Source organism: Toxotes jaculatrix, chromosome 14 (assembly GCF_017976425.1).
Source record: "Toxotes jaculatrix isolate fToxJac2 chromosome 14, fToxJac2.pri, whole genome shotgun sequence".
NCBI classification, from domain to species: domain Eukaryota; kingdom Metazoa; phylum Chordata; class Actinopteri; family Toxotidae; genus Toxotes; species Toxotes jaculatrix.
Genome location: NC_054407.1, coordinates 14,032,718 through 14,045,059, shown reverse-complemented (window position 1 = coordinate 14,045,059; position 12,342 = coordinate 14,032,718). Strand labels below are relative to the sequence as shown.

The 12,342-nt window shown below is 41.0% G+C and overlaps 1 protein-coding gene across 5 annotated transcripts in view; it reads right to left on the bottom strand.

Moving 5' to 3' along the window:
- per2 (period circadian clock 2) overlaps positions 1 to 11,553 on the bottom strand; it is a 29,785-nt gene extending 18,232 nt beyond the window's left edge. For all 5 annotated transcript variants that reach the window (XM_041054475.1, XM_041054477.1, XM_041054478.1 and 2 more), the window contains exons 1-2: positions 11,402 to 11,553; positions 3,316 to 3,881 (exon numbers count right to left, since the gene is read on the bottom strand). In XM_041054475.1, coding sequence (XP_040910409.1) covers positions 3,316 to 3,764 — 449 coding nt within the window. In that variant the 5' untranslated portion in view covers positions 3,765 to 3,881; positions 11,402 to 11,553. The remainder of the gene's footprint in view (positions 1 to 3,315; positions 3,882 to 11,401) is intronic.
- Positions 11,554 to 12,342: the final 789 nt, after the last annotated feature.

The following is a 12,342-nucleotide window of genomic DNA, read 5'->3' as shown; positions in this document are numbered from 1 at the left end:
GATGCTGCAACCACCATGCTTTATGGAGGGGGATGCTGTGTGTCCGTTATCAAGAGTTTACACCAAATACAGCCCAATTCTGGTCTCATCAGAACACAGAATGTTCTGCTCTCCCGCACTTGGCAAATGCTAGCCAAGATGTCTTTCTGTCACAAAAACAACCGGCGCGGCAACCAGGCAATGGTTGTACAAAGAGTATTTCATTATTAATTTGTTTGTTTCCATCCACAATGCTTTTAAATTATTTTTGTAATCCCCCAAACACACTATAAGGTGTATTATAGGTCTTTTTTCACAGCAGATACGTTGACGTCATAGCAGGAAAAGCACAGCTGTAATTAATGATGTGAATAATGACTGTGGTGTGTTAAGGTAACCAGTTCCGGGGCTCTGGTATTATGTATGCTCGCTCACTGGGACAATAAATGGAACTGATCCGTTATTAATGTTATTAGTTACAAGCGTGCTTTTCTTGCTATGACAAGTCAAAATGTCTGCTGTGACCAAAAGGTCTTTTGGTGATAATAACTATGAAAATGTTTATTTTGTGTTTTACATTTATGCTCAATCACACTGTCCAAAATTGGGATTGTTTCTGAGGCATATTAGCCTACATTGTTCTGACACTAAATCAACCACATTCTCGCGCTCTCTCCCCCACATACACATGAGGAAATGGTGCTTATGGCAGATGCTATGGTTTTTGGCCACAGGCGCCATTGAGGGAGTGGTTTATAAAAAAATGGGTACAAAAGGTTAGAAGTTCAACCGAATAGAGGGAGGGCTGAGAGACGAAAAGAAAGTAGTTAAAGTGATCCCCGTCGGCAGACGAGGGAGGGAACTGGGGTGTGTTTGAGATGTGTGTGTGATGTACTATACAGACAGGAAGAGGGAGTGGTTTTGAGAAAAAAAAGATCTGGATTCAAAAGATCAAGTGAGGTAAGAGCTGCAGGGATGGGAGTGAGAGAAAAAGAACGTGAAAGCACGCAACTCTGCTCACTCCGCCCAGAAATCAACAGAGACAAACACTGTGTTGCCGTGGCAATAATGAGGACCTGGAGAGCGTGACACAACCCATCTGGCATTAAGAGAAAGCCAGCCTCCAGCCTCAAGAGTCCCAGATGACATCAATGCAGTCTTCCTACAACAGTCTTTTTATTTTTTCCACTGCCCAAGATCCCATTTTTGGTCATACCGTAGGCATGTCCAGACAACAATTAGGAGTTCTGGAAATGTTTTGTACTTGTTATTCAAGTAAATTCCTTTGTCTGTAGTAGAGTTACGTGATGTACAACTACACTTTAGAGTTACTAACATCTACAAGTTCTCAAACAAGTTGGCTCAACAAGCTCAACAAGGATTATTCCAAGTTCAGTAAAGTGAAATTTGTGTTGCACAGCTAGACTATATGACACTAGACACTAGATGAAATTTAGCTCTCACTGAGAAGAGTAAATCAAGCGAACTTTATCCCCTCACTCACTCACTATACTTATGTGGTGCACTTGAGACTCTTTAGAAAAGTGGAACATCAGAATGTGTCTGTAAACATATTGCCACAGAAAACACGACACCAGTTCTTTGTAACAGTACTGTACTGTAGCCCTGTACCAGTGTTGAATTCAAATCAGTGACCCTTTAAATTCTGAGATACTAGATACTACTGTGAAAAAAAGACTGACTTCAACTAATGTCATTATTCATCTATCTGGCAATTATTTTTTCTATTAATTTTTGAATTGTATTGTCTCTAAAATGTCAGAAAATAATGAAAAAAACATGTATGATATGAAGAAAAGCAGCCAATCCTCATATTTGATAAGCTGGATTCATTCAGTAAATATTTGACTTTTTTTTTCATGAAAAATGACTGAAACCATTGATCAATTTTCTAAATAGTTTCCAAGTAAGTTTGGGTTATCACCTGATCAATTAATTGACAAACTGTTTCAGCTTTAGACAAGCCGACAAAATACTGAAAGGGGGCAAAGACAAACTTATCCACTAATGATCAACAGGTTCTGCTACTACAACCAGTCAGAACATGGTCTTATCTAAATACCAATACTTCTTTGTAAAAGTAGAATTAAACTCGGCCTTGACACAAGACACAAAACACAAAACTGGTTCAGCACAGTGAGACAGGATGTAGGCTGAAGCTGCTTTACTCACCACATCTGACACCAACCATTCAGTGTCCCTGAGTAAATTAATGTCTGGTTTACAGTTTATGGTGCCTCTGAACCTACATATATCAGAAAACATCAGATAATGTTTGCCATGTTGCAGACTTTCACCAAGATGAATATTTTTGTATCAACCATGCTACAAATTGCCAAAAAAAACAAAACACCACCAACTGTCTCTACTAGCAGCAAAACGTGAGTCACCTGTATGTAACATGAGCTTGCCTGATAATCTGGTTTAGTGAAGTCAACTGTCCAGAAATTAAATGATGTTCAATTTGTCCTGATTTGGCATAAGTCCCAAAATAAAATGTTATGACGAACAACATGCAAATTGGACAGGTTTGCTTTAATGTCACTCGCTCAGCTGGCAGGAAGAGTGTCATTGAAAGCAATATAATTTAAAAGCTATTATTCAAATCAATCTCTGTTCACATTTTTAGCTTTGAGGGGAAACTCTCATGGTAAAAAAAACCCCAATGAAGTGGATTCATTTATGTTTCAAATGCACTTCCTGCCAAAGAGTTCAATGGCCGTCACTGAAGCCTTGGCTCATTCATATCCAGACATCAGTCAGCTCTGACAAACACATCCGACGCTGATAGCTGCTGTCATTATGACCAGACTGCGGTGGACATTTTTCACGTCTTAAACCTAGGAGACGTCAGTTTTTATGAAAATGAGAAGACTAACTGTCTAACCTGTTTTTATGCAGCTATTTTAACCACAAACAGGACAGTACTTAGTTTACAAAATTGTTTTCCTGTAAGCCACATAAACTGTTTTAAAGAGTAACCTTTGGTCTTGACACCAGTTAATAACTCCTGCTGCTGACTATTCATTCTGACTGTCCTCTTCACCAGAGTTTTGGAATTGTTTGGATCAGGAGATTTTTATCCAGAAAAGGAAAACAATATTTGATTTATTGTCATCCAAGAGGGTTAGACTGCTGACCAACCCAATATCACTGGATACAGGGAGGATTCATGCACAGCATAGGTGCTAACAAAAACAACAGCTCTCCACTCCAGTCTCTCTCTTTTTTCTTTACACTTGCAATCACAGTGAGCATGCCAGAAAAAATTTCAGGCCAACTAATGGCGTCATCATTCCCACAAACGCTACTGACCTCTTGTTGCTTTCAGAAGATTCCAGCAGAGCGGAATCTTTGCTGTTGCCATTGGAGCTGCCCGATGAGTCATGACCGTGACTCTCGTTGCCATGACTCTCGTTGCCGTGGCTTTCATTGCCATGGGATTCGGTACCACTCCCACTAGAACCACTGCTCTTCATCTCCACGTCCTCCTCCGGAAGCGAGCGGGAGCGGGTGTTCTTGCGATGATTGTGCGGGGAAGCGGGAGGGTCCTGGCCGCTGCTGTCGCTGCCCTCTGAGGGGAGGCCTAGATCAGGCCCACCTTGGCTATAGCCACCCATCCTGTGCAGCTGTGCCATGGAGCTGCACCCTGAGGCCCCCCTTGGCACAGAGCTGCATGAGCTGGACGCTCTGCTGCCTGAGGCTCCATCCTGGTCCTCCAGAACCGGGAAGCGATAGGGCTTGGAGTCTGAATCTTCTGACATCAGGAGGTGTGCCGCCCTGGGCTTGCTCAAGGTTAGTTAACTGGATGATGAAAGAAAGCAATCACCCCATTTTCACAAGGGTGTCACTGCAAGGAATAGGGGACAAAGCCGAGTGATCTGTTGAGAGAGGGAGATCATACAGTAGTAATTGTTAATAAAGTAACCATGACACACTGCAGGTTATGCAATTTAAATATTTAAAAATCTTGTGATAGAGTGGATATATGATAGAATCCTGTGACAGATAATTACCCTGGTTAATTGGTTTACAAGAGAAAATAAAAAAGTTCTGCTAACTACAAATGCATGCATCCTTTTGGCTTCATAACCACATGGTGACAACACAACTCTGTCTCTGCAGGTATCAAAATGTTGACTGAAACAAATAACCTATGTCAAATAAATTTCAAGTTTTAAGTCTCAGTCTCAAGAGCATTTTAATGCCACACTGACATGAACTTTATAGTATACTTTATAAAATGGTCAGCAATATGGAAAGTATTGATGGTTTATATCACATTAGTCAAAACATGCAAAAACACGGTCAATGTTCTTCAAAACAATAATACAGTAATTCATTTGCATCATACATTTGCACACAAGCTTCTACACACACACACACACACACACACACACACACACAGTTCAAAAATGTTTCAAAGAGACAAATCAATGCTGCACCAATGCTCCTTAAAGTGTCTTTCTGTCTTTTGTCTGGTGCGATATCAGAGCACAGAGCAGGGTTTAACCCCTGACCTCTGAAGACTCCTGCAGGTGTTTCTCTGATGTACAGTGAAAAGGTTCACTGGTACAGACAGTGTGGCCTTTAAGAACAGCGGGTCTGTTCCATCTGAGCCTTACAGCCCTTTCAAAGGATCAATCCACTCTGGAACACATAAAACACCAGACAGCATTTATCTGAATGCCACCACAGGTTGATAGCCAACATCTAGCCCTGTTTTCTGTGGCCTCAGCCAGGGTTTTAAACACACTGCCCTGTACGGCACCAGCGTCATCTATCTGTCATCTCATCTCCGACTTCAGCAGAATGGGAAGGAGAAATACAGAACTGTCTGTTCACACCACCCAGTGTTGTATAGGTCTTCTCTAGTTAATATCCTCTGGTTACTTGAGGTGATGTGTTAAATATTCAGGAGCATCAATAGTGGCATGTTTGGAATAAACACAAGGAAAACTGGAATGTTGGGCTGGGTGGTATGACCTAAAATTTATATGATGGTATAATATGAAGCACGAATGGTAACGGTATATGTCACAGTGTATTCCGTCATCCCACACAATTTGAAAATTAACATTTTTTGCTCATTGTCTGACTTTTGAAACTTGAATTATGTCCATACTATGGAGGTTGCACTGGTCTTTTTTTTTTTAACCAACTTCTACCACTACTGGGAGGTATCCATAATCAGAGAAGGCAACTTTCAACAGATCATACAGAACAAGACATTACAACAGTGTCAGAACTGTCATGTAAGCACAAGCTAAACAACAAACTAAAGAGAAATGGAAGAAAATGAGAGACAGACTGAAGACAGTTGAAGTACAACATGTCTGGCATGAACCATTTTGTGAGTTACATGTACTAAAAATGCAGGACCAACTGACTGAAATGAAAAGGTAACTTAGGCTGCTTTAGCCCATAATGAGAATGAATTATGGTAATTATACCATAATGATGTAGTGCAACCCTGTGTTTGTATGATTGTTTCTCTGTGAAGCACTTTTGTATTTTATTCTTGACATCTTTGCAATAAAGTCATCAAAGTGAATTCTACAAACATTGGTCTGACCTATTAATTAAGTTCAACTTGAGATTTAGAGTAAAGAGGGAAAAAAAACGTTATCACTCACATAATCCTGTTTCTGGGCAACAAGTTAAGGTCACATGAAAGCCATAGTGTCCCCTGTACAAGTGTCCAAGTATAACCTCAAGCCTGGCTGTTTTCCAGGGATAACTTGACTAGGTGCTGGCATGCCTATCTCTCTGCCCTGCAATGGAAAGATTTCTATTTTCTACTTTGAAGACACACACAGCTCTGTGCCCTCCTTAATTCACGAGAGCTCTATGGAGATGTGTATATGTGTTCCTTCACCAAGTCAGTCTTGAGTGTCAAGCCCGTACAAGCACAAGCATTTGTTACGTAGGCTTTACAGAGTGTTACGCACGTTGGCTGTTCATTTGCTAATGATATGTTGAAAGATGTGAGTTAGACTGCGTGTACAATGCGTCTGGATGTAATGCTCGAAAGGCAGCGGCTGCTTCAAAACTAGGGTTGCGTCCCAGTAGCTGGTTCTACTTTGGATGCAGTTGGTAAGTTGGTGAAATACCCACATACATTAAGTGTTCTCTCTTTAGTTAGTCTCAATTTGCCTCTTTCTTACACTACAGATGACGTATACAAACATGTAACAGCAAACATGATGGACCTGCTTAAACGGTTTGAAGTCAGTGAAACAACTGCAAAATGCAATATTTGCAGGAAGGTTCTCACAGCGCAGGGGGCTATCTACTATCTACTGTCCAACATGTTAAAGAAGAACTTTTTTGATAACATAAGAAGGGAGAGTGCTCAACTTCAGCTTCCCACCGGTGTTACACAGAATTCAGTGACCTGTCAGATTCTCAGTGCAGTGCAACAATGAGTTTGCCTTCAGGTAACGGTAAGAGCTTTGTGCATGGAAAACATCAGTGTTTATTTAATTGATATTACCTGAATGATAAGGGAACAGCCCTCGAGTAAAAAGCAAACTCAGGGTTAATGACTGTCAGAGTAGAGACAAACTTTTTAAGAGATTGCTTCATTACCCACCAAACAAATTACTTGATTTGATAAAGGATTCTAAAAGATTCAGATTCAGCCTGCAGATTTGGAACTGAAGTTGATGATGATGCAAAAAGCCTTGACAAATGTAGGCCTAAATGTATTGTCTCTCCTTATTAAGGGATTTGTCAAAATTCTTGTTTGATTTTGAAGAACGTTTTTATTGACCTTTAAAGTATTAAAGATCATGTGATCTTGGACCCTCCCCTAATTGCTATTTATGGCATACCTGATCAATAGGTTCAGGGCTTCAGTTCAACAGGGGGATATCCCTTCCTCTTTCCCTTTTTGTCTGTATTTACTTTAAAAGACACAAAAGAACACAGGCCAAATTATACAGATTCTACTCACAAGCAAAAGCTGATCACTTAAATAGACACTTTAAGTGCCTACGTGCAGGTGATGACCATTAACACCTGGAACTCAGAGTAAGTCATGAATTACACAACATTAACAATGGTTGTGACTTTGCCAAAATCTTACGGAAAAATGACTGCAGTGAAATTTGTCTGTTAATAATTAACTTATCTGGTGGCCCTGTGCGAGATGGCAGTGAACAGTGAGCTCACTGACCTACCACAAAGTAGGGTTTTATCATTCCTGCTTCTGTGTGAATTGGGTCAGCATATGGTGACAACACTACCAAGACACTTAAGAGGACCTAAGTGAGCTTGGTAAGCTAATTGGAGCAATGAGTTTGGAAATCTTCTGCACAAAGTGCAACACTTGAGATCAGTTTTGTGATAAAGTTAATTTCTGCAGAACAAGATAAAAATCCCCTTCATCGAAAGTCTTCTATTACACAGTGGAATGTCTAACTGGGAGATTTTACTGAGCCAACATTTTTTTTGCTGCACAGATAAGTTTTTTGGCGGGTACTGCTGCAGAGGAAGTGACTACTACTCAAAGTCTGGTCCAGAGTTAAAGAGCTGACTGCCAATGTGCCCAATGTTTAGTCCAAGAGTTCACACCAGTTACAAATTACAGTTAACGATAGACATTCACCTCATTATGATGTCAAATGTTAGCTTAATACCAATAGAAAGACTTAGACTTTCTAAACATGGATCCTATGGTAATGCTGCTATTTAACCAAGACTACCCAGTCCACAAGAGAAAGTATCAGCTGAGGAAATTAACTCTCAAAGATAAAATACTGAGACAGACAGTGACCAGATACTCATTCAATTAGCAATTTAAACAGGGCAAGCGTACATAGAGATACACCTCCTCCTCAACCCTGAGAAATATTCTTCACTTTGGCCATCACCCATCAACGAAATGTTGAGAGTAAGCCAATGACTTTTTGTGCCAGGATTGTCATGGATGGACAACATCTGTGTCTCTTGTGAATCTGTCACAAGGCTGCATTGCTGCCTCAAATCTACTGTACACAGATTTTTATTGAATTTTATCTGGTGACACACAGTAAAACTGTTACTTTGAAGATTGTATTTGCTTCTTTTTGTTTTGGTAGCATTGTTTCAAACCAATAAAAGCCAAAAAAAACTTGAACTGAAGCTGAAGACCAACAGGTACGGCTTATTTGACCTTGCATGGTACACGATGTTCCGTTGCTAAGAATGAACAATAAAATATTTACTCTAGCAACACTGAAAAATGTATGAGATGATTTATTATACAGACCCACTTCATTTCTGTGTTTACAGAAACAGCAATCTTACCCGAGACAGAGCACAGGCTCACTGGCTTAAAAGATAATTAACAAGAACAGTCAATAAACAGTATCCAATGAAAGTCATTAACAATGTTTAAGACTGAACATTTATCTTTTGTAAACAACCTGTTTAGTACTTTTGATAAGAGTCTATAAGTGTGCAATCTATCTCTACAGTAGGGGTTACCTGATGTTACTTTGACATCTGTGATTCAGTTTTTTTTCTGTCATTAACTAAATCTATTTGTCCTGTTGAGCTGCCGCAGGGAAAGGAAGCGGAGATAAGAGCAGCACAAAGTTCCTGTGTCTCCACTAAGAATACAAGTCATCATTTTAAACTGAGTTACAACACAGAGAGCTTCATGCATACTCTTCTCTTCTTCTGCATGGGCTATTGCTGTAATTCCACTTTTACGTCACTAACGTTCACTGGTTTTGCATGACCCATAAATACAGGCTGTGATGCTTTTACATGTCGGTTAGGATGCTCTTCCTGTCAAAGTGCACAGTGGCTGGTAGCATGTCCAAGAAGCAGTTACATCCTACAATGAGGTAGGTACATGGAGGAACAGGTGGCTAACAAGGCAAGAAGAGAAACATAACACAATTACAGGTTATATATTACTCTGCTTGTGCTCTTTCAGTCATTTTAATGCAATCATCGTTCAAGGGCCTGCTGGGAACATGTTGCTCACTTGGCCTTTCCAAATGTTAGGAGACTTAAAGAGAGATAATTTAAAAGAAATAATTTTTTCATCGTAAAAAGATGGAACACTCCATTCAGAAAGGGCCTTTAACCATTAGAGCTAAGATTGTAATCAAGGTTGTAAATTAAAATTTGACAGTATTTGTAAAAGGTCCTAGGTCTAGCCACCGCCGCAGTGGTGAACACAGTTTTCTTAGACTGATGGACACAGTCTGTGATCTTCATCTGTCTCATCCCTATTTTCCAAGTTGTTATTGTCCTCAATCACTGCCACAAGTGACAAGTACAAGAAATATCCAAATCTACGTGGAATTGTAAAGTCATGTAAGAAACAGACAGATACGCTTTTTCTAAAGAAAACGTTTATTAAGGACTGAAGCCTCAACCATACCCAGACAATTTAACCTTGCAATGTTGTAGATACAATTTGCAAAAAGCACTGGTTCCAGCCAGTAAGAGAAAAAAGAGAAAAAAAAATGAATCATGTTAGGTAGCTATGATGGGACGAGACACAAGATTTTATTTTCATTCAAAACAGTTAAATTCTTCTGTCCATGCTCAAATGAATGTGTTAATTTTTGGTTTCAGCAGCTTATTGTCAATACAATGGACTCAGTTTTCAGGGGAACTTTACATAAGTTCTGAGATATCGCTGAAATCAAAGCTAGCATGTGAACTTTGAATTACACATGCCCTTTCATGTGAAGACATGACTGTGGTTGCTCTGTGGCTTGTTTTCTCATTTGCTGACCTACATCTATCTTCAATGAAATCTTAAATAGGCATAATGGATAAGATGCACACTGCACTCTACACACTGTACTGCACCTTCCAAGACCACTTAAGGCTTTATCCATTTTCCTAGTGGCTAAAAAAAAGGACAGAGACCTTCATGTTCAGACTGAGAAGGAACTGTCCCATTACAGAGTGAGGATTAAATCTGCCATTTTTCTCCCCAATTCCCAGACCACCTGAGTTCAGTTAGAGAACTCCACATAAACCTAAAGCAGACTGACAGGAAAAGATATATCCCACACAAACCCATTCAGCCCTTGAATAAAGTTTCCCTGACAGTAAGTGATTTTCAAGTGCCTCCTCTTGGGCTGCAACTGTGGGCAGGGAAATTTGTATTTGGCGGGATGCCAAACCTTCCACCGCCTGCAACAGTAGATAAAAAGGTCTAAATGACTTCTCCCTCGGCAGCCTTACATGCGTCAGTCTCCTTTTCTCCTCCCTTTCCAGTCACAAAAGGAAAGCTGAATATGTCTCTCACTACATCAGACTTGCTGCTGATACACTCTATGGTGCTGGACAATGGTCTTTGACACAGAAATTCAATTTTCCATGTTTTTTTTTTGGGGGGGGGGGCTGGTAAAAACCTTGTATCTCCAGTTTTAGGGGGATATTCATGCTTTCAGATGACCTTGACCGTGCTGCACAGGTTGAGAAAATTATCTTGCCTCCATTTTTAAATCTCTCTACAAAAAGTAAAATATGCCTTGTGTCATCAGGCTAAAAATAGATTTTTGGACATACAGCATGAGGAATATAATCTGTAACTTTGCTTGCACTTAGTCATCTTGCCAGTTTCCCTGTGAGGTTGTCTCAAACATATGATATGCAGTAAAAGTACGCTTTCACAAAAAGGAAACTCTTCCTTACTGCTCACTTCAGCATTAATAGTGCAAACATCATTGTTTATCCTAAGCTCCTCCTTAATACTGAGTGTTAGTAATGAATGAATGCTTCCAATTGGCAGTGTGTCCTTTATGTAAGGTTTTTTTCTTCATAGCAGAGACAACACCACTAACCGCCTGACTCAAGCATCAGAGCATGACAACAGTCTCTTCGGGGAAAACCATGGCTCACATATCGCAAATTCTCTAATCGGTGCTGCATGTGAACTTGTGCCATGTGCTGCTGCAGTACACTCTTTATGTAAGGCGTTATGCCGGAGTTTTCATGTGACAGTGACACCAGAAAGCACTTCTACAATGCACCATATGCGACTTTGATCTCCACCGTGACCAGAGTCATCTCTCACAGCTCTAACAACTCCGTCATACGCTTTACTGCATAAGGCATATTTATATGAATCTCAGTTCCTTATAGCGCAGATCACCTGTAGTATTTCAGCCTACAGCTGTTAAAGGTTATTCCCTCACGGATGGACTCGCGTCCCCGCTGTCATGTGGGCAGGGCTGGTGGCCTGCTGGAGTCTACTGTAGTCTACTGACCGGGATTGACCCTCACACTGACACAGTTATGCAACTTTCACGCTCATACCGCATTTCACAGATTCAGAGCAGAGCTCGTTAAAGGCGGCGTTATCTTCATTTTACACCTTGTAAAACGTACAACATCGATACTGCACGCTAGAGCTCCGGCATACACGTAAAACTTTACCAACCTCACAAAAGGCAGATCCTCTACTGATCCCGGTGTCTCCCTGAAATGAAGTCTTGTCCTTGGAGGTGTTTGTGGTTGAATCCCGTCTACAGATAGAGGATTGGTGCCGCCGGTTCTAGGTTGGTCTGGCACACGGCTCTCTCTCGTTCGGGTTTCCACACACAGCAGGACTCTGTCCTGGATCTCCAGCGGAGGCAGTGACCTCATTTCGAGCTCCACCCTGAGCTCCTCCTCCAGCTCCGCGTCCATTGGTCCAGAGAGCTGCCCATCTCCGCCTCACGGCGCTCTGGACCAATCGCCGCTTCCTACCTCCGCGGGGGAGGATACGATAACTGCCGCTCCGCGATGCGACTGGTCACTAGTGCCGTCAGTCGTTTTACATAAGGGTGTCACCGCTTTCACGTGGAAACCCACGGCTTCCGCCGGCGTGAGAGAGGCGAGAGCAAATCACTACGATGCAGCTGCCGGTGAATGAAGCGATGCCGATGGTTGGCTCTCAGAGGCTCAGGACGGCCGACTGTTATCTAAACGGTTATACAAGTGTGTGTGTGACCAATGTGGGTGAACTGTTTGGTGCGTAAGCATGCACGTAAGCATAAAAGTTCCTTGACTCCTAAAAAAATGTGATATAACAGAAGGTGTATTTGATCGTGACTATTATTTAATTTGCAGTCATCCTTACATAAAAATCAGTGCAATGCTGCAATGTCATTCTGTGTGTCATTGCGTCTATTATATGTTGCGATGCATATAAAATAACAAAAACACTTTTTGTGTGCGCTGTTTGTCATGTCGGATGTGGTCTTTGACGTTTCAGTATTAAAATACTGTGATTCTTTGTCACTGAAACAAAACAGTATTCACAGAAAAATCAAGACAAGTCTTGATTCCTTCATCATCTAATTCAGAGTCTGGGACCACAGATGGAACAGAGTCTGTACT